Raw genomic sequence first — 27,685 nt, forward strand, 5'->3', positions numbered from 1 at the left:
ATGTTTTCAAAGATTTTCACCTCTGCTGCTCTAAATTCTTTATATATAGCCTTGAGCGCGCTGATGAATAAGACGGAACTTTAACTGCTGCTTTGTTCATCATTTGGAAAACATTGGTTCTTCTACCTTTCCATAGAGTCCAAAATCTTTTGATATGAGTCACGGAAAGGTCTTCAACGGATGCCAAACTTCATAATCTTTGAAACTGTCATGAAACAAATTTTTATCGTGTTTTTGTCTATTATCACTCAAAATCTTTCTTGAATATCTATTAAAAACATATTAAAAATCAGTGAAAATTAGCGATGTTATCAATTTCTTAATCGAGAATGCTTGTTTCCACTTTTTCAACCGCTGTCTTTTTTAATATGGTTGTGCTATGGCTTGATCTCAAAAGACTGATTAGTCCGTATTTATCATGTGCATGGAAAGACTAATCATTTTGCCCATGGATTAGCAAACTATGCTTGTTCTCTTCCTTTACGTTTTCATGTTTTGGATGTTAACCCTGATTGTGTTCAAGATATTATTTTTGAGGACATTGTTGGTGGCACTCGGCCACGGATGGTCGTCTGTAGTCTTTTTTCTTTTCTAATAATAATAATATGAGGGGAGATCTCCCCCTCTCCTACAAAAAAAAAAAGTTAAAAAAGACCAAAGACCCAAAACCGCTTTATCAAAATAAAAACGATAAACAAAAGTAAAAACGAAAAAGCATTCTTGAGTATTTTTTTTTATAAAGTGATTTTGGGTCTTTGGTCTTTCTTTTCTTAACTCTTTATAATAAATTTAACCCATAATTTACGTTCTCTCAACTAAAATAAACTGTGAGGTTGTGGTCTCTCTACTTAAATCATGTTTGGTCTTTTTATTATCCAATTTATATGCCTATGGGTAAGTTCCATGAACATACCAACAGAAATTGTACGGATATGACCAAGAAATTGCACCATAGAAGACTCTCTCTACTAAACCGAGAAAGAACTCCCGGTTTAAATTCAGCTAATACGACTTAGTTAACGGTCTAATCAAACCAAAGGTTGGTCCCCCCTATATAAATTTGCAATCTAAAACATCTCTCCCTCTCTACCACCACTTCGAATTCCACCAACTCCATTGCAGGAGCGGAGCTCGCTCCGATCATGTCATCTTTCTCCGACGAAACAATCCCGAGCCACCAACCAATCGTCGTACGTATCTCTCTTCTTATTCTCATGAACTAATTTAAAAAAAAAAAAAAACTGAATTAGATTTGTCTACAAATTGCAGCTTGGTTGTGGTCAACTCTGTCTTGATTACTTAGTCACAGTATCGTCTTTCCCAAATCCAGATCAGAAGATCCGGTGCACGAGCTCCAAGGTCCATAACGCACATCTTTCTTGACTCTGCGTTGACTTTATATAATTTTGTAGTTCTGGAGAGATTTTGAGTTTTCTATGTGTTTTCATATCTGCAGGTCCAAGGAGGAGGAAACACTGGCAACTCTTTAACATGTGTTGCTCGTTTGGGTTTTCCTTGTCGAATCTTAGCTAAGGTTCTTTTTACAATTTCTCTTTCTGTGTTCAAGTCTTTGGTACTGTTTTGGATATTTGTCTTGTTGTTAATGTAGTGGCAAGAAAGGTCATAGGAAAGTCAAAATTGTAGTTCTTACACTTTAGTAGGTGAAAATTTTAGTTGGAAACTGCAAAAAATGTAGCCTTTGACTTGAACCAAAATATCAAGTTATAGTTAGATAACAGAGTTTGTGTGTTTTCACAAGGGAATTTTGGATATGGTTTTAGGTTGCTGATGATTCTCAAGGACGTTATATGGTTGAGGAACTCGAATCTAGCGGCGTGGATACTTCGTTTTGTTTGGTATGATCATGATAAAAAGTTTTTTTTTTTTTTGATACAATGTATATCAATTCAATGTAGAGATGATATAATAAAACACATAGCTCTTTTTGTTTACCATTGTCTCAGAATGCTAAAGATGGAGCTTCTCATTTTAATTACGTCATTGTAGATAACCAAACGTGGGTAAATTATAACCTTTGTTGTTTGTTCTGTTCTGTGATCTAGTTTTGCATTTTCTATCATGCAATGTTATATGCTGTAACATATTTTTTAATCGAATTTTGAAGTTTCCTGAAACGAAATTTATAGGAATACGCGTACGTGTATATACACTCCAGGATATCCTCCTTTGCTCCCAGATGACCTTACTGAATCTCTCCTTTTATCTGTGCTTGATGGAGTAAGAGTTCTTTATGTAAATGGAAGGTCCCGTGAAGCCGAATTGCTTCTTGCGCAAAAGGTGTGTGTTTTGCTCTCGTTCTTGCACAGTTTAGAAAATCTGTTTTGTTCACCTGATTCATTCAAACATTACCACATCAGGTCATACTGAAAACTTGTAGTAAGAGACTTTTTTCTTGTGTCAGGCACATAGCAAGAATATATCCATCTTAATTAATGCAGAGAAACGAAGGGCAGGGCTAGATGAGCTCCTTAGCTTAGCTGATTACGCCATTTGCTCTACTAACTTCCCTCAGGTGAGAGTGTTCTCGTAAACGTTTCTATAGTCTACGAATCCATTGGTTTATATATAGGTTGTGATGTGAATATTAGAGCATCATATCAAAGCATATTGGCATACGAGTATACTGTATTGATAATTAGTGAATCTATTAGTATGATTAAATGTTGGGACCATAATGGTTTTTGTGGTTAGAAAGAGTGATGAAAGTTTCTAAAAGCTGAATATGTGGAATCTATAACTTATGAGTGGAAATGAACCTATGTGTACTTCTGCTAAACTTGAAGGCTCATTTACTCTTTATGATTGGTTTGTAACTAGTTACACATGTTCTTGCATCGAAACTGTGTCACACTTGGTGTATATAAAGCTTAATAATAGTTGATTGGAAAAACAGGATTGGACAGAGTCACCATCATCTCCCAGTGCACTTCTCTCTATGCTCATTAGATTACCAAAGCTAAAATTCGTGATCATGACTTTGGGGGAACACGGTTGTGTGATGCTCGAGAGATGTTCCGATGGTGTGTTTATTCTCGACTTCCCTTTTTGCAATTATCCAATGATCACAGTTCTTAACTTAGAGGATCACTCATGTTCTCCATAATTGGCCGCCATTGGTGGTATCTACAGAGGTTTCAGGTTCAGAAGAAGAGACAGACATAGATGAATTACACGAGTCTCTGAAGCAAAACACAGACTATACAAGTTTGTTACCGGTCTGCAATTCATCGGTAAATAAACGTTTTAAAGATCCATAATTTTCTAACAAGTTCCACTTATTCATTTCTTTTACCATATTCAGCTAGTGACTAGACTGGCAGGGAATGTTACAGGGAGATTAGTTATAGTAACAGCTGAGAAAATACCTTCATCGGAACTTATAGACACAACCGGTGCCGGAGATGCGTTTACCGGAGCTTTGCTCTATGGTAATAATACGCTTCACTACTAACCCAAGTGTTAACTAAAGAGATATTTGGCAAAATGATACATTTTTCAAACATAATTAGGAAGAAGATACATTTACAATTTACAATTAGAAAAATCCACATTTAACACTATTTGATTATTTTCTCAGCCTTTTTTGCCATTCAATAATCTTTCTAATTACATTTCATGCCATAATACAATTACTCTCCTTTTCTTCCTATTTCTTAATTTTTTCAAATTAATATAATTTTTTTAGAAAACTTCTTAGATACAAAAAAAATATATAGTTTTTTCTTTACAATTTGATATGAATTTTGTTTAATAATTTTTAAATATATTATATAAATCTTTTGTATATGTAGACATTTTAAGTGTAAAGATGTCTATACACCTTATTAAGTGTACAAATGTCTGTACACATTCTTAAATGTATAGATGTAATTTTTACAAAACCATTATGGTATATACATCCAAAATCTTAAGAATTAAACAAATTACATCAAAATTAAACAAATTACATTTGTACACTTAATAATGTGTACAGACGTGTACATACATATGTACACTTAATATGGTGTACGGATATACAATTTGTAAAAAATATTTAACATTATTAAATAAAATCATCAAACAATATGCATATCAAATTGTAAAGAAAAAAACATAGATTTTTATATATCTGAAATTTTTTAAAAAACAAATTTTAATTAGCCAATTTTTTTGTTTTTAGATCGTATGGAATATAATAAAGAAGAAAAATAAACTCATGCTTCCCTCTCTTCTCTCTCCTCTAACGAAACCAAAAACACATGTAGAACTAACTAGTAATCTCCACCAATGTCCTCTGTCCCACCATTGTGCTCTATCTCTCCTATTCTCTATCTTTTAACACCCTGTTTTTTCTGTTTTAAATAGTGATAGTACCAAACACCCAATTAAGTTCTAAACACGTATTAAAACCCCAAGAATGCATTGAGCCGGGCGTAAACCGACTACAATCTTCATTCTTGTTCTTTTTTTTTACTTACAGGTTTGTGTACGGAAATGGCTACAGAAAAAATGTTGACATTTTCATCTCGAGTCGTAAGTTTGGTTCTTCTTTTGTTTTATTCCGACGTGATTTTTAAAAAAGCTAGCGTCACACGCGTTTTGATAGGAATTGTGATTGAAGGATTTGCGTTTGAGATTTGTTGTAGGCTGCTTGCTGCTGCAGAGGTTTAGGAGCTCGAACTAGTCTTCCGTTTCGTACTGATCCAAACCTTGCAACGTTCTTAGCAACACCACCGTAACTTTTCTTTTGTCATCTTGACGTCTCAGCTCAATAGACCCAAGGTCTTAAATTGCGTTTGTACTTTATTTGGTATAAAAATGAAATAAAAATAAAAGATTATATGTTGCGGGAAATGCCAAGTCAGATTCTCGTTTGCGTGACACCGTCTTACATTACGTGTACCATGTGAACAAAGTACTGATGGAAAAGAAATAATTCAAATCATATTGGGTGTAAATGCCTAAATGGTAAGATACAGTATATAGCAATAAGAAATTACGAATGTCTAGTTTAATTATTAAAATAAAAATAACTACAGGATAGTTTCACATATACTAAAAAGAAAACAATTAAAAGTTTTATTTTTACTTTTCATTAATATACAATATCAGTTTCATTAATTGATACTTAAAAAAAAATAGAGATAAAACGAATATTATTGATTATTAGACCTTTTAGATTCTAAAACGTTTGGCATTTACATAAACTGAAAAAAAAAATTGTTCTTTTGTTGAATTTCGGTGTATAATAATTATGGTAAGATCTTTATACCATTAAGAAGAATGGATTAAAAAATGATACTTTTCTTTATAAAGAAATAAAAAATTTGTCCCAAAAATATATATCGCGAACGGACAAAACTGGTTTAGCGTGTCGGAAGGAAACCTAGCTCCGTGATTATGCAAAATCAAAGGGTACTTTAGGAATAAAAGATATGTCTTAATCAATGTCTTAATTGAAAAATTTATGCTGTTTAAGTAAATTTACAAATTCAGACCAAATCATCCCCCACAGAAGAAGGTGGAACAAAGGAGGGAGGCACGAAAAAGGCCCCAAAAAAAAAGAAAAAAAAAAAAAATTATACTCAAAAACTATTCGGGGGGAATTTTTTTTTTTTTTTTTTTTTTTTTTTTTACAGAGAAACAAACGCGTTTTAGATTTGCAAAGTTTTGTTGTGTCTTCTTCTCCACACCAAATCTCAGTTTCTTTCAACTTCTTCGCTCTGAAGATTTAACGAGTTCATATTTGGTTCATTCTTAGATCCACAAGTCTCCTGATCTGCGTAAACGATATGGTAATATTAATTTTCATTTTTTAATTGATTAAATCCAGTTTTAATTTGGGGGAAATGAGTTAATTTGGATAATCTAAATTTCTGGATTATGGCTTTGTGCTGTCTTTGAGATTTGACTTCAGACTACGACTTTGGTTTGACGATTTGGTCTTAAATCTTGTCTGAATCTTCATTTCATAAGCTATATTTGTTTATATTTTACCAGGAATAGTATTTTTGATTTTTCGCCATTTCTTATGATTGGGTTATTATAGTCTAAAATAGTGGCAATGTAATTGTGATTGCCGTAAAAGAAGCTATTCTGTACTTCTTCTTTAAGCTGAGATAAGTAGTCTGTGAAAGTAGTGAAATGAATTTGACACCCCCTTTTGTTTTTCTACAGGTTGCTAATTTCAATCCTTCAGTTGGGTCGTTTGTGTGGGTTGAGGATCCTGATGAAGCATGGATTGATGGTGAAGTTGTTGAAGTTAATGGTGATGAGATCAAAGTTCTATGCACCTCAGGGAAACATGTAAGCGTGCTTCCTTCTCTCATGTAGAATTTTAGGAATCATGATTGTGAAAGCAGTTTTTTTGATTTTCCTATTTTTGGAAAATTCAGGTTGTTACGAAAATCTCTAATGCTTATCCTAAAGATGTGGAAGCGCCAGCATCTGGAGTTGACGACATGACAAGACTTGCTTATTTGCATGAACCTGGAGTTTTACAGAATTTGCATTCAAGATATGATATAAATGAGATTTATGTGAGTTAATATTGGTTTTGTGTATATATATATATATATATATATATATATGCACTCTAGATATGTGTGGACTAAAACTTTTATTTACTTCCACCAGACTTATACAGGAAGCATATTGATTGCTGTTAATCCATTTAGAAGACTTCCCCATCTATATAGTAGCCATATGATGGCTCAATATAAAGGAGCTGCCTTAGGGGAGCTGAGTCCACATCCATTTGCCGTTGCAGATGCTGCATATAGGTTTTTTTTTTTTATGCATACTGACAAAACATATGAGCTTTGTTTTTTGTATTTGTTGTTGTTGATGATCCTTATATGTAAAATGTGCATGTTTTCTCGCTTTGGTCTAATGCAGACAGATGATTAATGACGGAGTGAGTCAATCTATTCTGGTTAGTGGAGAAAGTGGTGCTGGTAAAACTGAAAGCACAAAGTTGCTTATGAGATATCTTGCTTACATGGGAGGTCGAGCTGCTTCTGAGGGAAGAAGTGTTGAACAGAAAGTCTTGGAGGTGAAAAAAGCATCATCTATACTTCCATTCAGTCAACTCCTGTTTTCGAGATGAGTGAACAAATAACTAAAACTTAAGACTTTAGAGGATGGTCAAAATTCATTTTCCCTTTTCATGAGCATCTGTAGAGTGAAAAAATAACTAAAATTTCAAAAAAAACTAATGCTAGTAGTCATCCACATTAAGGAAAACTGAATAGTCAGCATCTATATGCTCACTTCTTTTTGCAAAAGATGTTGCTCTTTTCTTTTCTTGCTTTGAGCTGTTTCTTATAAGCTTCTTAAATGTGTCTTTTATTCAGTCGAATCCTGTTTTAGAAGCATTTGGAAATGCAAAGACTGTCAGGAACAATAATTCCAGGTAACAAAGTTTCCTCATATCTCTATAGCATTCTTTCATCTAGATTAGTTGAGATTTTCCCTGTCACTTTATGTGTGTTTCTAAATGATTATTTGTGTACTTTATAGTCGTTTTGGTAAGTTCGTGGAGATTCAGTTTGACGAAAAGGGAAGGATATCAGGAGCTGCCATAAGGACGTATTTGTTGGAAAGATCACGTGTTTGTCAGGTCTCTGATCCTGAAAGAAACTATCACTGTTTCTACATGATTTGTGCTGCTCCAGAAGAAGTAAGTTTTGTAATTTACTTCGGAGTATGTAACACTGGATAACTTGCTGATACATGTCGAGTATCTGAGCCTTGTTTGGCATGTGAACGCATATCTTGTTTTCTGAAATGATGTATTTCTACTATCAGGATGTGAAGAAATTCAAGCTGGATAAACCAAAGACATACCACTATCTCAATCAGTCTAAATGTCTAGAGTTGGATAGTATAAATGATGCGGAGGAATATCATGCCACAAGACGGGCTATGGATGTCGTCGGGATCAGTACCGAGGAGCAGGTACTCATCACAGAACTCCATCAGTTAGATTTTAGCCAAAGCTGCTATATTTATCTATGTAAACAGATTCTATACTTTACTGATATCTTGTTTCAGGATGCGATTTTCAGCGTCGTGGCGGCTATTCTCCATCTTGGGAATGTTGAATTTGCTAAGGGAACAGAGATTGATTCATCGATTCCCAAAGATGATAAATCCTTGTTTCATCTGAAAACTGCAGCCGAGCTTCTCAGGTAAATGCCTTGACAAATAGAGCGATAAATGTTGGTTTTGTTTTGTTTCCTTATTTATATCGTCTTCATTTCCAGCTGTGATGAGAAGGCACTTGAGGATTCTCTGTGCAAGCGTATCATGGTAACTCGCGATGAAACTATCACTAAAACTCTTGATCCCGAAGCTGCTACTCTTAGTAGAGATGCTCTGGCTAAAGTCATGTACTCAAGATTGTTTGACTGGTGGGTTTCTCGATTTTACCCTAATGAAGATATTCAATAGCTGCTTCTCCGCCTCGAAGGTGCTTTGCCATCATTTTTATATACTAATCTTTCATGGTCTTTGCAGGCTTGTTGACAAGATAAATAGCTCAATTGGTCAAGATCCTGACTCAAAGTATTTGATTGGTGTTCTTGATATTTATGGATTCGAGAGTTTCAAGACAAACAGGTGCTTAAGTGGTATGCTTGTTGTTTTCATAATTGGTTAGATGGGTTGCTTTAGTGGATTGAACTCTGATACTTCACCATAATATATCGGTCTGATCAGTTTGATAGTCAAGCTAGTCAAGCTAGTCCTTGTTTCTAACATGGACGATTCAGATTTTCTTACAGCCTAACAAATTGTGAGCTTGTGAGGTTGTCCGACTAAGTTTGTTTTGTAAGGAGAGTACTGTTAGATATGCAGACATAGATATATCAATGTAGAGTGCAGCTGATGAAACTTTTTTAATAAAGAATTACTATTCATGACTGTTTCTTATTGTTCTTTGGCCTAATACTTACAATCTCAAGTTTCATTACAGTTTTGAGCAATTTTGCATTAATTTGACCAATGAAAAACTTCAACAGCATTTTAATCAGGTTTGATTAGAAGAAACTCTTACACTTTTATATTATTTATCTCTTCTAAATTCTGTAGTGCCTATTGTTCTGAGACGTGACATTTCTTTCCGTGCAGCATGTCTTTAAAATGGAGCAAGAGGAATATAAGAAGGAGGAGATCAACTGGAGCTATATAGAGTTCGTAGACAATCAAGATATTTTAGACCTAATAGAAAAGGTTTGATGATACATTTCTGTATATTTTAGCTTATTCGAATAGTCTTGCGATACTCTTAAAGCGTCCAAGCCATCACTATTGCCATTTTTCTTGCCCACAGTCAACAATAGGTTTGATGTTTCCTTTTTTTTTGTGTTCTTCAGAAACCTGGAGGTATTATTGCTCTGCTAGATGAAGCTTGGTGAGTATGAAACCCAAGCTATTGATTCTGAACTCTTTCTTTTATTCTACAATCTAAGATTTATGCCCGTTAATTCCTGTGCTTTCAGTTTGCTTTCTCAAATTTGGTTTTCTTTCTGAGCAATATAGCTGAAGTGAGACTTTTGCCGTGCAGCATGTTTCCAAGGTCAACTCATGAAACTTTTGCACAGAAGCTATACCAGACATTTAAAAACCACAAGCGCTTTACCAAGCCAAAATTAGCTCGTAGCGACTTCACCATTTGCCATTATGCTGGTGATGTGAGCAGCCGTTGCTTTCACTGGTTCACATAATTGTGAAAAATGTTCCAAGAAATTTCAGTAAATGTTCCATAGTTATATGGTCTAACAACCATTGGGGTATTGTTCCAGGTCACTTATCAGACAGAACTTTTCCTGGACAAGAACAAAGATTACGTTATTGCCGAGCATCAAGCATTGTTAAATTCTTCTAGTTGTTCCTTTGTAGCAAGTTTGTTCCCACCAGCGTCTGATGATTCCAAACAATCAAAATTCTCATCTATAGGTACCCGTTTCAAGGTGAGCCTGACCTTTGGTTTCCAATTTTTACTAACATAGTTTATTAAATAATTTGGTCACTTAATTCCATTGTGTGCTTCTTTTCAGCAACAACTGGTATCATTGCTCGAGATTCTCAATACTACGGAGCCACACTATATTCGTTGTATAAAACCAAATAACCTTCTGAAGCCTGGAATCTTTGAGAACGAAAACATTTTACAGCAATTACGTTGTGGGGTGCGAATGACATTCTCTTTCGATTTTGTAGTTCAGTTTCTTTTGAAAATTTCTATTTCTGAAAGAAGGATTTTGTTTGTGTTCATGACTTTAGGGAGTGATGGAGGCAATCAGGATTAGTTGTGCTGGCTATCCTACTAGGAAACATTTTGACGAATTCTTGGCCAGATTTGGTATTCTTGCTCCAGAAGTGTTGGTAAAGAAGTAAGATGTTCCCTCTTAGGTTTTCCATTTGGTGATTGGTACAGCCCGTTGACATGTCTTAACTGATTCCTTTTTATAACAGCTCTGATGACCCTGCTGCTTGCAAGAAGCTTCTGGACAAAGTGGAACTTGAAGGGTACCAGGTAATTGCCTCATCAAGGTTTTTTCGTTGTATAAGCTACATAGATAGTGGAGCACTGACATTTTACATTTGTAGATTGGCAAGACAAAAGTTTTTCTTAGGGCTGGACAAATGGCAGACTTGGATACCCGAAGGACTGAGGTCTTGGGAAGATCAGCAAGCATTATTCAGAGAAAAGTTCGGTCATATCTTGCTAAAAAGAGTTTCATCGTTCTTCGTAATTCTGCTAAACAAATTCAGTCAGTTTGCAGAGGTATTTCAATGTTCTGCCGGAACATGTCTGTTATTCTTAAGTCATTTTTCTTTAATTAAATTCTTGACTATCTTGTGCAAACCTATGTGCCTCTCTTTTTGTCAGGTTATCTCGCTAGAAGTGTATATGAAGGCATGCACAGGGAATCAGCTGCTTTAAAAATTCAGAGAGACTTGCGTAGGTTTCTGGCTAGAAAGGCTTACACAGAGCTATTTTCTGCTGCTGTTTCGGTTCAAGCTGGTATGCGTGGTATGGTTGCCCGTAAAGAACTATGTTTCAGAAGGCAGACCAAAGCTGCAATAATAATTCAGGTACAACTAAATCAAAATTACAGACGTGTGGTACTATTAGAAGTTCAACTCGTCAGAGAACACCATTAGTTTTTTATAAACGACGACGAAACAGTTGTTCTCTCTGTCATATTCTGATTGTGGTAATGTTTAATGTTATTATAGACTTGGTGTCGTGGATACTTGGCTCGACTGCATTACAGAAAACTAAAGAAAGCAGCTATCACGACCCAATGTGCATGGAGATCAAAGATTGCTCGTGGAGAACTTCGAAAGCTTAAGATGGTGAGATGTGGTTTCTTTCTGTGTCTAGTGTTGTTCCATGGTCTTTTGTCTCAGAGACTCACTTGTGAAGATAATGCTTTGCATGAAATTAACTGAGTTTTTTTTTTTCTAATTTGAATTTTACACATAGGCTGCTCGAGAAACTGGAGCACTTCAAGAAGCCAAGAACAAGCTAGAGAAGCAAGTTGAAGACCTGACCTGGAGATTGCAGTTAGAGAAACGAATAAGGGTGAGATTGCTGTTTGAGGAACCACATTTTGTTTTTGGCAAATCTTACCCTGATATCTTTGGGCTTCTTGCATTTTATGAAGTTTGTTGAGAGTATTTTAATCCTCTTTCAACGTTTCAGACTGACTTGGAAGAGGCCAAAAAACAAGAAAGTGCAAAAGCGCAGTCTTCTTTGGAGGAATTGCAACTTAAGTGCAAAGAAACTGAGGCATTGCTTATTAAAGAACGTGAAGCTTCCAAGAAAGTTGCCGAGATTGCCCCAATTATTAAGGAGATTCCTGTGGTTGATCAGGAACTAATGGACAAGATCACAAATGAAAATGAAAAGCTGAAGGTTTGTGAAACTTTTTGAAGTTATAGCGTACTTACTGGAGAAGAGCCAACATATGCAATATTTGAGAACACTAATTACACAGATCTCTCCAAATGACAAACTCTGCTGAAAACTCGTCTTACACAGGGTATGGTGAGTTCACTGGAAATGAAAATCGATGAGACAGAGAAAAAACTTCAAGAGACCACCAAGATTAGCCAGGATAGACTAAAGCAAGCATTGGAGGCTGAATCTAAACTTGTGAAGTTGACAACTGCAATGCAGAGGTATCCTTTGTAATATGTCTTGGGGGGTGATTCCTTACTTGTCTTGTTCGAATTATGTCTGATGTTTCATCTGCAGGCTTGAAGAGAAAATATTAGACATGGAAGCTGAGAAGAAAATTATGCATCAGCAAACAATCTTAAGCACTCCTGTGAGGACAAACCTAGGACATCCTCCAACTGTACCTATTAAGGTAGAAAGTTTCTCAGCAACTTATAAATTTGTTCGTTGAGCTGCCTTCTAACCAGCCATTAGATGTTAACTTTATCCTCAATTCTGTTTGTAGAATTTGGAAAATGGCCACCAAACAAACTTGGAAAGCGAGTTCAATGTATAGTTCCTCCAACCAGCTATCTCGGTCACTTGTTGCTCATCATGTGTTTTTTTGTTTGTATTTTTTCGATTAGTGTATTGATCTATGAAGTCTATTTTCTAGGAAGCCGAGTTTACAACACCACTTGATGGCAAGCCTGTTAAATCTGCTGCAGAACGTCAAATTGTATGTTGTCTAATTATTTTAACGTAATATCTTCACAAAGCTGTTAGTAACTAATTCTGCTAACTTGATTTGTATTGTCACTACAGATGAATGTTGATGCTCTCATTGACTGTGTAAAAGACAACATCGGTTTCAGTAATGGAAAACCTGTGGCTGCATTTACGATATACAAGTGTCTACTTCACTGGAAGTGTTTCGAATCTGAGAAGACTAATGTGTTTGATCGTCTGATTCAGATGATTGGTTCTGCAATCGAGGTAAATGAGAATGCACTTCTTCACATTGTTTCAGTGTAGGATTACACACATGATGGGATATTGGTCTGTCCAAGATCTAAATTTCTTTGAACTGTCTTAAGAAATTTTTGTGTAGTGGCTTTGTCATTTGCTTATCTGAAATATAGATTATGCAAGATCATGATCAAGATTACTTAAACTTCTGCTGATATTTTCAGAATGAGGATGACAATAGTCACTTGGCGTATTGGTTGACAACCACATCGGCACTACTATTTTTGCTTCAAAAAAGTCTTAAAACCGGGGGCAGCGGAGGAACACAAAGCAAGAAGCCACCAGCTTCAACTTCTTTGTTTGGAAGGATGGCCATGGTTTGTATTACAATTTTTCTTGAGTTAATATGACTTTTCGGTTTAACTTTTGCTTACGACATCACTCTTAACGATCTTCTCTCCCTGTCTTGTTCACCAGAGCTTCCGCTCGTCGCCCGCTTCAGGCAACCTTGCTGCAGCAGCTGAAGCTGCTGCTCTTGCAGTGGTCCGACCAGTGGAGGCCAAGTACCCTGCTCTGCTTTTCAAGCAACAGCTTGCAGCCTATGTTGAGAAAATGTTTGGGATGGTTAGGGATAACTTGAAGAAAGAGTTATCAATTTTACTTTCTCTATGCATTCAGGTTTTTTACTTGATTCTTTGTATCATAATGATGTGATGTTTTTTTGTCTTTTCCCCTTTGATGATAGATTTGTTTTTATAAATGAAAACTTCAGGCACCGAGATCTTCTAAAGGAGGGATGCTAAGATCTGGTAGGTCCTTTGGAAAAGATTCTCCTGCAGTTCACTGGCAAAGCATTATCGACGGTCTCAATTCGCTTCTTGTCACATTAAAAGAAAATCATGTAAGTTAAATTATAGTGTTTTCATTGGCATTGTACTGTGTGTTCTCACTCCAATACATGGATTCTCATATTTTACATGATATGTTCAGGTTCCTTTAGTACTCATCCAGAAGATATACTCTCAAACTTTCTCTTTCATCAACGTACAACTTTTCAACAGGTAGGTTTAATTCTGGTTGACGTACAAAACTATGCACTTTGTGTCTTCACTTACATGGCTTTTTCTGGTAAAAAACTATGCACTTTGTGTCTTCACTGACATGATTTTTTCTGGTATCTTACAGCCTCCTTCTGCGTAAAGAGTGCTGTACATTTAGCAACGGTGAATTTGTAAAATCCGGACTTGCCGAGCTAGAGCTATGGTGTTGTCAAGCCAAAGAAGTAAAATTTCTGAGTCATGATTTCTTACTAAAATACTTCAATTTTTCTCATAACGTCCTATTAACAAATTATTCTTCTTTTCTGTGACTTGGCAGTATGCTGGGCCGTCTTGGGAAGAACTGAAACATATCAGACAAGCCGTTGGGTTCTTGGTATGCTATACTTCCTACATTCTTGTTAATGATCCATTTTTAGTTAAGGCTAGTTAGGGAAAGTTTTCGATTGAACTCATGTTGGTCCATATGAAAATAATCATTGGTCCTTTATACTACAGTAACATTACTTTATTCTTCTTTTGTTTTTGCCTGCAGGTTATCCACCAGAAATACAGAATCTCATACGATGAAATAGCAAACGATCTTTGCCCGGTAAGGCTCTGGTTTCAAGTTTCTACAAACACACTTGATGGTCATTCACTCATTCTCTTTGCCTTAACATTCTCTTCTTTTTTTTCCTTCATTTTAATTTACAGGTCCTCAGTGTCCAGCAGCTGTACCGTATTTGCACCTTATACTGGGATGATAGCTATAACACCCGAAGCGTCTCACAAGAAGTACCTTAAACTTTTCTTTGACCTTCAACATGAAATTAAAATTATCAATTTTCTTGTTCAGTTTGGAACCTTTGTAGAGATGCTGAACAAAATTCAAAATATATCGCAGGTTATATCAAGTATGCGAGCACTCATGACAGAGGAATCCAATGATGCAGATAGTGATTCATTCTTGTTGGATGATGATTCCAGGTAAGACTATGTCTTTTAATATGCAAAGAAAACATACACTTCTAACAAGTTTTAAGGTTTAGGATTTATATTGATCCTAACTTTAATTTGTTTGGTAACTGTTAATTTTGCAGCATTCCTTTCTCAATCGATGACATCTCAAGTTCGATGGAAGAGAAGGACTTTGTAGGAATTAAACCAGCAGAAGAACTTCTTGAGAATCCAGCATTTGTATTCTTGCACTAAGTTCTTGAAAGTTGAGAAGCTCAGATTCTGAAAAAGCTCTTCCTCTGTGATATTTTTTTGGAGTGAAGTGGAAGAGTGAAGGGCATTCCTGAACCAAAAGGATAAGAAGATGGGAAAAGGTGTAAATTCCTCTTTGTTTTGGATGTTTACTGTAATTCTCAACTATTCATTCATTTATTATTTTTGACCTCAAATTTTTCGTTTTTTTTTTATAAAGGTTTTTAGAGTGACCATATTATATGTTGAAAAGTTGAAGATCCCTTTGTTTGTTGTACAAAGTTTTAAGAACAGTACATGCCCCATTATATGACTCATTAAGTGGTTTTTTTTTTGGAACATATAACGCTTCATTTGTTTTTGGTATAGTTTTTAGTTGGAATGAATAAGCATCAGAAACGTCATTTTTGGTATGGGTTGTAGCCAACTTTCAACTTTCAAAGAGTGACTCGCAAGTGTAAATATATGAGTTTGACATATATAAGGACAAAAAGACTCGAGAGAGCTCAAGTAAGAATATCAGGGGAGGAGATGGAAGCGAAAGTGAAAATCGAGTTTTGAGCTTGCTCAAAAATATGATTTGTGGTCGGTTTAGTGAGCTTAGAAAGGTGGCTCAAATAGTTATTTCTTGCTCAGAACTGAAAGTTTCAAGAAGCGGGTGCAATAAGGCGAGGGATGGTCCCAATTGAGGGTTTTTTTGTAAAGGACGAACCGAAGAGAGGCGGGACCTCCAACGAAAGGTCGAAGCATCCTTAATTTTTTCAATGACGATTTTTTTTGTTTTGTTTTGGCTAGTATCTTTCAAAACACATGATATTTTCTAATGGCTGCCATGCTCAAAGGTATAAGGTGCAGCAGCCATCATGCTATTTCAACATCTCATATCCTTTCAAAACATTAATACATATATAGTATTATTCAGAATTAATCCAATTTGAATATGATTTATTGTGGTGAGGACACCTTACGGGACCAAATTACAACTGTAGTTTTTTCACCTTATTGGATTGTTATTCCAATGTGGCTTCAAAAGCTGTCACCGTTCATAATATTGTTCTCTAGTTTGCGTCGTTCTTTTGACCCAATTCCAATTTAACATAAAAAAACAAAAAATTGGTGAATTCATCGACATGCAAACAAAAATGGTCTATCTATTTTTTTTTTTTAATGTGTAACAATCAAAAATTTGGATAATAGAATATTGACTGATTTTTACATAATACTACTACAAGTAGACTCGCGCGATGTGCGAAATAACTTTATAATAATTTTAATATATATTAGATTTATTAAATAATTTAAAATATTATATTTTGTGTTTCAATAAATTATCTTATGTTTGTTATTTGTTTTGTTTTAAAGAAGTATTCTCAGTCACCTAAAATGAATGGTTATTAATTAGTTTAACATTAAACTGAATATTTTTGTTAATATGAAAGGTTACTTTAAAATATTTAGTCTGTATCCCATAATATATAGAGCTCTTCATGTTTTGATTCACAATCAAGACGTACAAACATTTTTTACGTTGGGAAAAAACATTGATTACGTATTAAATGACTGAGCATGGACATTATGTGTTAGTTTGTCCGCTTTTAACATAATCAATAAAACATCAATATCTTCTAAAACCAGACACCTCCAAGAAGGACGAGACAATAGCTTGAATTTCTCGAATAACCTCTTCTTGAGTCGAAACTCATGCTCTTCCTTCATTCTCTATGTAATTAATTCCATTAATTAGATAACTAAAGGTAGCATAAATAATTTTGATATTTATATATTACCAGCATGCTTCACACATGGTTAAAAGTTTTATTATTATAATTTGAATGTTTTAGCAATAAAATATTTTAATCTTAATGAATTATACAAATGACTTCAAATGCATTTGTGTTCTAGAAGTTGAATTCTTTCTATTTCTTGATTAATTGCATTTGGAAAAAAAGTTGTCTGTTAGATATTTCTATATTTTTATCACGTACTTTATATCTATTGAACATACTAAATGCAAACTGAATTTTAGTTTAGAATTGAGTATAAAAATGTTATTAATATATATTGATATATTATTAATGTATATATATATATATACATGTTGTATTATACTCAAAATTACCAACAAAAAAGAGTAAAAACATACCATCGTATTATCGAGTTACTTATTTTAGTGTTCACTGCATAATCTAAGAGAACATAAAATAATTATTCACCAGATAATCTTTTTTTTTCTTTGTTTTTATTTCGAAAATCATGTGATAGATGGAAGAAGAGATAACTCAAATCTTCCTATTTCTCCAAGACATTATTCTTCTCTCTCTTTCCCTCCGTCTCTCTTTAGAATGCAATTGGGATTTGCTTCGGGTGATTTTTGGATCTTTCGACTTGATAAACACTTGGTAGAAGTGAGTAATGTTAAATGCGTATTAATGAAACTTGCACATATGGTCAAATCCCATTGCCTTGCTCTGCTTGCGGGTAAGCACTATCATCACATCATCAACAATCGATCATGGCTAGGAAAAATAAAGGAACATATGAGAAGAGAAAATAAGTGCATACATAGTATAACCCAAAGAATAATATTGTGAAAAGAAATTAGATGTTAAGTATATTTTAAGGAAATAATTAAAACTAAATTGTGTAAGAAAATAAAAACTGAATTTGGAAGAATTACATGGCTTCGGAAACCCATATCATGAGATATATATCACATGGACGTCCAAATCTTCCTCGACCCTAAACCCTAAAGCATCACAAAACCTTTCTCATCAGAAGTCATAACCTATAAATAAAATAAATGACCATGAAATTGGTTATTAGAAAGAAATTTAATAAATACATACAAGCACAGTTGTAACGTTAAGGTACAAATTTAAAGTAATAGTATTCGAAATAGTTAATATTTGTTTAAACTCATTTTCATGGGTAATATATACAAACATATTTTTATAAAATACTTGAATGAGTCCCACACGTTGCGTGGAAATAATAATATAGAAAATATATTTCGGAGCTTAATATATTGAGATTTGTTTAGATTTGTTCTCAAATTGATTATTTTGTATTTCATATCAGTTAGAGTAAAAATTATCTTATAACTTCTTAATAAAGTACTTATAGCAAAATATTAGATATGTGCAATACCAAAATGTAGGAAATAATACATTTAACAAATTGGACTACAAAAAATTTGAATGTATAATTAAGTTATGTAAAGTAAAGTTTTTTGTTTTGGAATATCAAAATTTTCTTTTGTTTATTGGCAATAGTTAAGTAAGAATTTTTTACAAAAAAAACTATAAAGGAATCTTAATGATAAATGTTGAGATATATATAGTAAGTAAAACTTAATATTTGTTAAACAAAAAAAAACAATGTCTCTATTATATTTGTGTTCCTATGATGGAGAGGACCACTGTTGATAACATGATTATATTTATTAAAGAAATTTGTGTTAATTTGGTTGTAGTGACTCATTAGGATGATGGAAATACTGAAAATGTTGTTATTTATTATGCAAGTTGGAAAGAGTAGCAAAGTTTTTTTTTAGGTTAGTTCTAGAAAACAGAAAAACTATTATTTATAACAAATATATTTTGTGGAGTATTAATGTTTTTTAAAAACTTCATACGTTACAATAGTAACTGCTCACTCCTTAATTTCTTTAAGATTAATTGCTTTCATACATTTAAGATTTTGAATATTTAGAATTAAATGTATTTATTATGGTTATTAATTAAAAAACTTGCTCTTATAAACTTCTATGTAGCATCTCTTCTTTTAACATATGTCTTCTAAAAAGTAAATATATTGTTACTTTTTGTAAACTGAACTTATTTATATAATCACACTTCAAAAAAAAAATCAAATTGCATAAGTTAAAAAAAACTTTAAGATACAAAAGTTTTGGTTATTTTTTCACTATTTAAAGTTAAAAATAAATATCAAATTAGATAACGCTAACATAATTTAAAGATATTAAGATAATAATAATTTTCCTTAGAAACAAATTTTTCTAGATTTTCTTTGTTTTTTTCTTCATCATTTCAAGTGAAAAAAATAAACCATATTATGGTAAATATTAAACCAATAATATATTTTGCTGATTCGAATTCTCGCGGAATTGAAGAGATAAGGAGGAAAGGTGGGGAAGAGAGAACGACGAGGAGGAAGAGAAACCGGAACTCAGAGATTTTGTCGGTTTTTCTTTGAGAAGTCGTCAAAATTCTGTGGCCCATTAACAATTTACAGCCCATGACTAATTGGTTTAAACATGAGATAAAATGTTTAAAAAACAAAACAAATGTTTAGAGGTGCCACGTGGCAGATAGATAGAGTTTCTTAGACGGTGTAACTCTAGTTTATTATATTAGATTTCATCATTTATATTTGTTCAGAACAAAAAATTAAGTTTATATGAAAATGAATATTAGTCATTCTCGAATTCAAAGATATCACCATCCGTCCTTTCTTTGAACTACCTCTCACACAACAATGTTTGGTCCAAACAATATTTATGGCTATAAAGGAACAAAATCAAGATAGGATTCTGTGGTAAATTCTGAATAGTTAAGGTTATCGTTTTATTGGTTCCTCATGTCACAATGTTAGGATCACGATCCAAACGAAAATTAAAATCCAATTTATTTTAGTTTTCATTCAATAATATTTTATGGTATAAAGTAATTAAAAGAACGAAACATACATTTTAACTCTGCCGCCTGGTTACTATTACATCCACTTATGAAGACCTAACCAAATTCAGTCGACTACTTGTGTGAAACAAAACACGACAACCTAAAGAGATGATGGCTAAATCAAACAAACCCCATCGACCAAATCAAAATCCGTGAACGCCAACGATCCATAGTGATCTAGTCGATTTCAAAAACATGATGAATATAAAATAACAATGACACATAAAAGAAATTAAAAAAACGAAAAAAACTTGCACGAAACCTAAGCCAATGCCCACCATACTAATATGATCAACTTGATGTCAATCTCACTAATGGGCCAATCAATTTAGCTGACCATTTTTATGTGGACTCAGTTATATTGACCCTCATGGCTTTGATGGTCACCACCACCACGGCTTAGCTTTCACTGATATATATATATATTTTTTTCAAATAATGTATCAGTTCTGGATAAAAGTAATTAATGTCAATAATTCACCTTTTTTTTTTTGTTTTTTGACGGCAAACAGACTTTTATATTTAACAACGATCAACATACATTGTTCCATGAGATTACAAAATTCAACTTCCTTATCCTAGCATCCTTAGCTAGACCATCAGCAACATCATTTACAACACGTGAGACTTTAATAAACTTTATAGATTCATACGATGATGCAATGTTTTGAATGTCCTGCAACTGGGTTGCGATAAGAGACTGGTCCCGATCTTGTGGGTGATATCCGGAGGTAGAGATGTGGGATACCTTCTTAAACAGGGTTTCTGCATCTCCACAAAAGATGACATTATTATAACCCAACCTGCAAAGATGATGAACTGACCATTTTAAAACTTCAGCTTCTACTTCAAGAGGTGTGCTCATTGGGCTGATGGACGCCATACCCCGCAGTATAAATTGTGCTTTTTTGTTAATGTCAATAATTCACTTTAACCATAGATGCTGCTATTTTTATTTTATGTATATATATATACTGAATAGATACATTAAGTGTTGGCTAACTAAGTGCTTAGTTATAAAAAAATAGAAATAAAAAACAATGCGTCTGATGACTATAAACTTTGACTGACCACTCAATTTAAGAACCTTTACTTTGACCAGTTACAACATTAACCATACTTAACGGTCCAAATATTCCTTGTTATTATTTCTCAATTTTCATGTAACCGAATTCTTATACAATAATCCCTATAATAGTTAGAAAAACGTAATTTCCATGTGCCTCATGTGTTTTCTGTTTCTCTCGTAATTCCTTGACTCAATCTAATTATTTCTTGGTGAAGTATTTAAATAACTAATAGATAAAATTTTGTTCTTCGCTATATATTTTAACTTATTAATTGATTAACCAAATCAACTTATTCCCAACATATAGTCAAAATAAGCATCTTCTATTCAAATATATTTGGCATGTTCTTAAAGATTATGATTCCCTCCCCAATTAAAATGTGAATCGAATCATATCGAATTCCCATATTTACTCATAGTCGGTATTTCATAATGTAGTTTAAAATTTTACACAGTACTATACACTAATTTATCGATCACTACCTATAAAAGGTGAATCGGTATTATGTATGCATGTTTTTTATGTCCCAATAGTTATGTGTATATAAGCCTTTCATCAACAGCAAAAAAAAAAAAATTGTAGTGTCTATATATGTTGCATGTGTATGTATACACAGTAGAAACAAGTCCCTAATTTGAAGAAGAAGAAAACAAAACTTATCGGAAAAAAGACAAATTTGGCTTGCCTAAAACGAAAGGAAATAAACATTTATCAAAAGGAAAACAAAAAATAAGAAACAAGTTTGACTTTCTTCATAAGGGAATCTGAGTAATGGTTTAAGAAAAATTTAAGCTAGATCATGGCACATGCATGATCTTCTTCTAAATTGTTTAGTCCAACTTAAGTTTTGTAAAGAATGCACAAAATCCCTAAAATCTATCAGCAGAAGTTTTTGTTTTGGATAACAAAAAACCAATTTTTGAGGAAGGTCTTAACGACTTTGGTCAAATGAATTTGTGCCTGACGCGTAGCATTCCTTCCTAATATAACTTTCTTGACATTCATAGATAGAGATTAGTGAGTGACCATTATTAATATAACTTTCTTATTCAATAACTTAATAAGGTTATACTTATATTCCACTTTTTTGCATGCACATTACGTCTACGTGGAGGAAATATATGTGCATGCATATGGATGAAAACGCCACGTATAAAATTTCGAGAACCCAATTAAATTAGATTCTCTCAATAGTTAAGACTTTTGTTCTAATTTTCATCATACATTTTCAAATTATCGTGCAACGATTATAGTTTTTGCATATATTTTTGTTGTTGTTGGTGTTTTCTTTAGTCAAGAAGAATTTAGCTTTTCAGTTTTCATCATACGTTCATACCTACATACAAATATAGTAGAGCGACCTTTTCTCTAACATTTACTATATATACAAACCTATTTAACCTTTTCGATTCCGGTAACTTAACCAAATCATCATTATTTGACGACTCTAATGGGAGAGTCGGGAAACTCTCGATCAATTAAAAACGAAATAAAGCAACTCTAATAAGTTAGTTATCTCATATAACTAACTATTTAAGGAAATTCACACAATCACACTTGCGCTTTAGTTGTGTTACTTTGTGTTAGCACAAAATTAACATAAATCTAATCACAAAATAACACTTAACATATTACATGTACTGTATATATATGTGTTTATATATATATATATATATATATATATATATAATTAGACATATTTCTATTGGTTTGTGTTAATATTACTTGTTAATGTGTCATATTATGTGTATCAGAAACTATTCATACTGCTAGGAATTTTCTTGAGTGTTTAACCGAGAAACTACCGAGTAAGATTAACAGGTTGTGTTTCCTTGTGTTCTGTTTTCTGTTTTGCAGGTTTGTAGTGCAAGAAAGTAAAAAGACACGAGGATATACGAGTTCCCAGGATCAATGTGATCCTGGTACGTCTCGGTGAACCTGAAACCAGTTCACAAGGAGTTTCTGAGTAGCAATTACAACTTGAACAAACTCACCTCAAGTTCACGTCTCTCACCTTACAAAGAACCAGACCCCAAGAAAGAACAAGAACAATGAAAAAGACAAAAGTCTCTCTCACCCTCTAAAGGTTTCTCTCTCTCTAACCTCCTAGTCCTTTTCTCTGTAATGTAACACCAAATGCTTCTCTGTTTTGTTCCCTCTGCTCCTCACTCCTTTAATAGCCCTCTGTCGTTGTCTTGCAGGATGATACAAGACAAACATGTACGGTTCACACATCAAGCGTGTTCCCGACCAATGCGACTGTGTCCTTGTCGTTTGATTTCCAGGGCTTATTCTTAGCAGACCAAGCTGGGCCTAAACAACATTTACAGGCCCAACCCTTTAGCGTAAGCCCACCTGTCTGATCCAAATCACCAAAACGACAATCTCCACCTTGATTTGCTCAGACAGACCAACCGAAGAGTCGACCCCCTACAGTCCTTCTCTGATTTCACCACCAGAAACCACTGATCCGCCTTCACCGCCGGAGGTGTCCGTTCCGTCTTGACCGTCGGAACTCTAGCTCTTATCAGAGCTAGACTCAGTGCCGTAGCACCTTTAAGTTACTTAAACCTTCCTCAAATTTCATCTTCTGTATCGATTTTGTTAACAAATCGGCCGGATTCTCTTTTGTGTTGATCTTCGAAACTTTCAGCGTACCCTCCTCAATTTCACTTCGTATGAAGTGGTATCGCACCTGGATGTGCTTTGTGCGTTCATGATGCACGCTGTTCTTGGCCAAGCAAATGACGCTTTGGGAATCACTGAAGATTTCAACTTGCTTTTGCGGAATACCCAACTCACTCACAATTCTCATCAGCCACAGAGCTTCTTTGGCAGCTTCAGAGAGTGCCATATACTCTGCTTCCGTCGTCGATTGGGCTACCACTTGTTGAAGACCAGATCTCCAGCTTATCGTATTTCCACCAACCTGAAATACATAATCGGTAATTGATCTCCTTCTATCTAGGTCTGCTGCATAGTCACTATCACAGTAGCATGTAACCTTGAAATCCTTAGACTTCGTGAATGAGAGCTTGAAATCTGTTGTGTGTTTTATGTACCGTAACACCCATTTAACTGCTTCCCAATGTTGTTTGCAAGGAGAGCTCATGAATCGACTCACCAGGCCCACTGCATATGCTATATTCGGACATGTCCCAACCATGGAGTACATGAGAATTCCTACGGCACTTGCATAAGGTACGCTTCTCATCTCTGCCTCAGCTTCTTCTTTATCTTCTGGTTTAGTACCAGACAGCTTGAATTCTCCCCCCATAGGTGTTTGAACTGGTCTCGCATTGTTCATACCTAAATTTGCTAAAACCTTCTCTAGATAGCTTTCTTGTGACAGTAATAGCGTCCCCTTTTCTCTGTCCCTGATGATGTCTATGCCCAGTATCCTCTTTGCATTTCTGAGATCCTTCATCTCAAATTCCTCACTCAACACTCCCTTCAATCTAGAAATCTCTGCCATGTCCTTCGCAACCAGTAACATGTCATCTACGTAGAGTAGTAGATAAACATATTCATTGCCCCCTAGACACTTAAAAAGTAGACACACAAATCATACTGACTCCTTGTATAGTTTTGGGATTTCATAAACTGATCAAACCTTAGATTCCACTTTCGTGGAGACTGCTTTAAACCGTATAGAGACTTCTCTAGTGAACACACTCGATCACCATTTTCATACCCTTGTGGTGGCTCCATAAAAATTTCCTCTTCCAGCTTTCCATGTAAAAACGCTGTTTTTACATCCATCTGTTCCAATTCAAGAACTTTGTAGACCACCATTGACAACACCAGCCTGATGGTTATGTGCTTGACTACTGGTGCAAACACTTCGTGATAGTCTACTCCCTCAATCTGAGAAAATCCTTTTGCTACTAACCGAGCTTTGTATCTTGGTCCTTCCACTCCTGGTATACCTGGTTTAAGTTTGAAAATCGACTTACAACCAATGGTTCTCATGCCTTCTTTTCGGTCTACATCTTTCCATGTTTGACTTTTCCGATGTGAGTCCATCTCCTCCTCTATTGCAGCAATCCATTTCAGTTTGTCTTTACAGCTAATAGCTTCCTCATAGGTTCTTGGCTCTCCAACGTTTACGAGTTGAGACATGGTGAATGCAAATGCAACAACATCACCATCATCAAACCTGCTTGGTGGTTTGATGTTTACTCTTCTTTCTCTGTCTCTTGCAAGTTGGTAACTTCTGAACGAATCACCACCAATGTCAAACTCTTCTTCTGACTCTTCTATTGATCCACTCTCTAAAGGAGCTCCACCTTCTTCTATTGGAGCTCCACCTTCTTCTATTGACTCGTTTGTGGATCCAAAAGTCTCTCCTCTTTCAGTTGCACTAGGTAAAATGAATGTTACTTTCTTCCCATGTTTCTCAGATATCGCCTCTTCAGTTTCAGACAATTTACCGATATCCTTGTACAGAATATCTTCACAAAACGTTACGTCTCGACTGACAATACACTTTTTGTCCTCACTGCTCCAAATTCTGTAACCCTTAACTCCCTGTGGATACCCCATAAATACCCCCTTCTTAGCTCTTGGTTTCAACTTTCCTTGGTCAACATGATAGTAAACCAAGCAGCCAAATCTTCTGAGGTGATCATAATCCGGTTTCCTTCCCGACCAAACCTCTTCAGGAATCTGAAAGTTTAATGGTGAGGATGGAGTTCTATTCATCACATATACGACTGTTGATGAAGCTTCTGCCCAGAATGGTTCTCCCAATCCTGTTTCACTCAGTAAGCTCCTTATCTTCTCAAGCACGGTTCTATTTAACCTCTCAGCAACTCCATTTTGATGTGGGGTATAAGGACAGGTTTTGTGCCTCATAATCCCCTTTTCCTTGCAGTAGTCATCAAAGATTTTGTTGCAAAATTCCAGACCATTGTCTGTTCTTAATGCTTTCAGCTTCTTTCCACTTTGATTCTCAACTAGTGCCAGCCATTCAACAAACTTGGAGAAAGATTTATCTTTTGTCTTGAGAAAGAATACTCATGCTTTTCTTGAGAAGTCATCTACAAACGATATGTAGTATTGGCATTTTGCCAAGCTTGGTGTCACGTTCGGAGAGCCCCAAAGATCAAAGTGTACATACTCCAAAATTTCCTCTGATGTATGCTTGCCAGTTTTGAATGACAGTGAGATTTTCCCAGAATGCAGTCTTCACACTGTCCTAATTCTGCTATCTCACTTCCTTTGAGTAATCCCTTCTTGACTAACAGCTTTAACACCTTTTCACTTGTATGGCCAAGTCTGCTATGCCATAAAGTGGTTGGGTTCACTGTTCTTTCAGCTGCATTTACCTGCTCAAGCTCCGCCTTTCCTTCTAGAAAATATAGTGTGTCTCTATAGTTTCCTGCGAGAGCTTCTTTGTTTCCTTTGAACACTTGAAGTCTAAAATGTTTAGACTTGAACCAACATCCGTTTGATTCCAACTGTCCCAAAGAGATTAGATTTCTTCTTGTTGTAGGTGAGTATCTGACTTGAGACAACACTACTTCAGTCCCATTGTAGTTCACAATTTTGACTTTCCCAATTGTTGTGATTACACAATATGTGTCGTGTCCCATCAGAATCCTTCCTCCATTTACCTCTTCTACATCAAACATCATATCTCTTCTGAATGTTATGTGGTAAGAACATCCAGAATCCAAGATCCAAGCATCCTTTGGTTGATACTCTGAAACTGTCAACATCAACGGTTCAGCACCTTGAGCTTGTGCAATGCCTGCTTCACCCTTTTGACTTGTGCTCGCTTGGTTCTTCTTCGGACAGTCTTTCTTCAAGTGATCTTCACTACCACAAATCCAGCAAGTCCTTTTCTTTGTCTTAGACTTGCTCCTTGAGTCTGCTTTTCCCTTTGGCTGAGTCTTCTTCTCAGTTCTGCCCCTTGTCAGTATAAATAACCCTTCTTCTGCAGACTTTTTTAGTGCTCCCTTATCTTTCAGCTCCAATTCGATAGAATATGTTGACGTGATGATCACTTTGGGAGTAACAAAGTCCTTGTCTTTGTTGTTGTACTTCAAAGTGTGTACGAGGTTGTCAAACCTCTTAGGCAGACTGTTCATGAGGATTGCAGCCGTATCTTCCTCGCTCATCTCCACGTTTAGGCTAGATAAGTATGATATGAGCTTATTGAAGGTATTTAGATTCTTGTCCTCCTCTACATTGAAGCTAAAGAACCTTTGCTTAAGATAGAACCGATGTGGTAATGTCTTAGCCTGATAGTTGTTCTCTAGAGCTGTCCACATAGCATGAGCGGATGGCTCCTTCATAACCTTTCTAAGCACCATATCTCCTAGACTGTGACTCAAGAGATTTCTTACCCTTCTTTCTGTATCTAGCCATTTTGGATCTGACTTTGTTGCCCTTTCTGAGTCTTCACCATCCTTTCCTTCAGCACTTTTTACTGGTGGTGGATGTAGTACCGACTCAAGGCCCAAGGTTTCCAGCTGAGCGCACATCTTGTGTTTCCACAAAGCAAACTCACCCTCTCCATCAAACTTCTCCACGTCAAATCTTCCTTGTGTAGGTTCAATCACTGAGACCTCTTCAGAACCCGAGGCTCACACTTAAAGGTTGGACCTTTCTAAGTTTTAGAACAGTAACCTTCTCAGACTTGTAGAGTTCCTTGTAGATCTACTCTCTCTATGGTTAGAACACTCTAACCTGGCTCTGATACCACTGTTAGGAATTTCCTTGAGTGTTTAACCGAGA

The 27,685-nt window shown here is 35.0% G+C and overlaps 2 protein-coding genes across 6 annotated transcripts; both read left to right on the forward strand.

Annotated features, from left to right (window-relative positions):
• Nucleotides 1-970: 970 nt before the first annotated feature.
• On the forward strand, nucleotides 971-4,854 carry LOC104725063 (uncharacterized). 5 transcript variants are annotated; one of them, XM_087473632.1, is made up of 12 exons: nucleotides 971-1,190; nucleotides 1,270-1,359; nucleotides 1,457-1,534; nucleotides 1,782-1,856; nucleotides 1,965-2,017; nucleotides 2,148-2,298; nucleotides 2,423-2,533; nucleotides 2,915-3,041; nucleotides 3,151-3,236; nucleotides 3,323-3,449; nucleotides 4,481-4,533; nucleotides 4,647-4,854. In XM_087473632.1, exons 1-12 carry the CDS (start codon nucleotides 1,143-1,145, stop codon nucleotides 4,737-4,739), a joined length of 1,092 nt encoding a protein of 363 aa, XP_087329758.1. In that variant the 5' UTR covers nucleotides 971-1,142; the 3' UTR covers nucleotides 4,740-4,854. The 5 variants fall into 5 exon arrangements, 4 of the variants coding, with proteins under 4 accessions (XP_087329758.1, XP_010441961.2, XP_010441962.1 ...); XM_010443659.3 differs by having other exon boundaries at nucleotides 1,010-1,190; nucleotides 3,151-3,251; XR_015571691.1 differs by having other exon boundaries at nucleotides 1,038-1,190; nucleotides 3,151-3,251; nucleotides 3,354-3,449.
• A 613-nt stretch (nucleotides 4,855-5,467) lies between these two features.
• On the forward strand, nucleotides 5,468-15,512 carry LOC104725064 (myosin-6). Its single transcript, XM_010443664.3, is given in 40 exon segments — nucleotides 5,468-5,795; nucleotides 6,178-6,306; nucleotides 6,396-6,539; nucleotides 6,637-6,782; nucleotides 6,898-7,054; nucleotides 7,356-7,414; nucleotides 7,522-7,681; nucleotides 7,810-7,959; nucleotides 8,056-8,192; nucleotides 8,268-8,414; nucleotides 8,521-8,622; nucleotides 8,978-9,035; nucleotides 9,133-9,234; nucleotides 9,378-9,415; nucleotides 9,569-9,695; nucleotides 9,807-9,974; nucleotides 10,062-10,193; nucleotides 10,288-10,397; nucleotides 10,480-10,540; nucleotides 10,615-10,792; nucleotides 10,898-11,103; nucleotides 11,248-11,367; nucleotides 11,498-11,596; nucleotides 11,717-11,929; nucleotides 12,056-12,195; nucleotides 12,272-12,386; nucleotides 12,480-12,524; nucleotides 12,630-12,692; nucleotides 12,779-12,949; nucleotides 13,147-13,299; nucleotides 13,400-13,600; nucleotides 13,695-13,823; nucleotides 13,913-13,983; nucleotides 14,108-14,204; nucleotides 14,300-14,356; nucleotides 14,516-14,572; nucleotides 14,677-14,757; nucleotides 14,867-14,949; nucleotides 15,063-15,147; nucleotides 15,149-15,512. Coding segments are annotated over 40 exon segments (4,551 nt in total). The 5' UTR covers nucleotides 5,468-5,792; the 3' UTR covers nucleotides 15,206-15,512.
• The last annotated feature ends 12,173 nt before the right edge of the window (nucleotides 15,513-27,685 follow it).

The sequence above is a fragment of the Camelina sativa genome, chromosome 11 (assembly GCF_030686135.1).
Source record: "Camelina sativa cultivar CO46 ecotype springtype chromosome 11, ASM3068613v1".
In the NCBI taxonomy this organism is placed as follows: domain Eukaryota; kingdom Viridiplantae; phylum Streptophyta; class Magnoliopsida; order Brassicales; family Brassicaceae; genus Camelina; species Camelina sativa.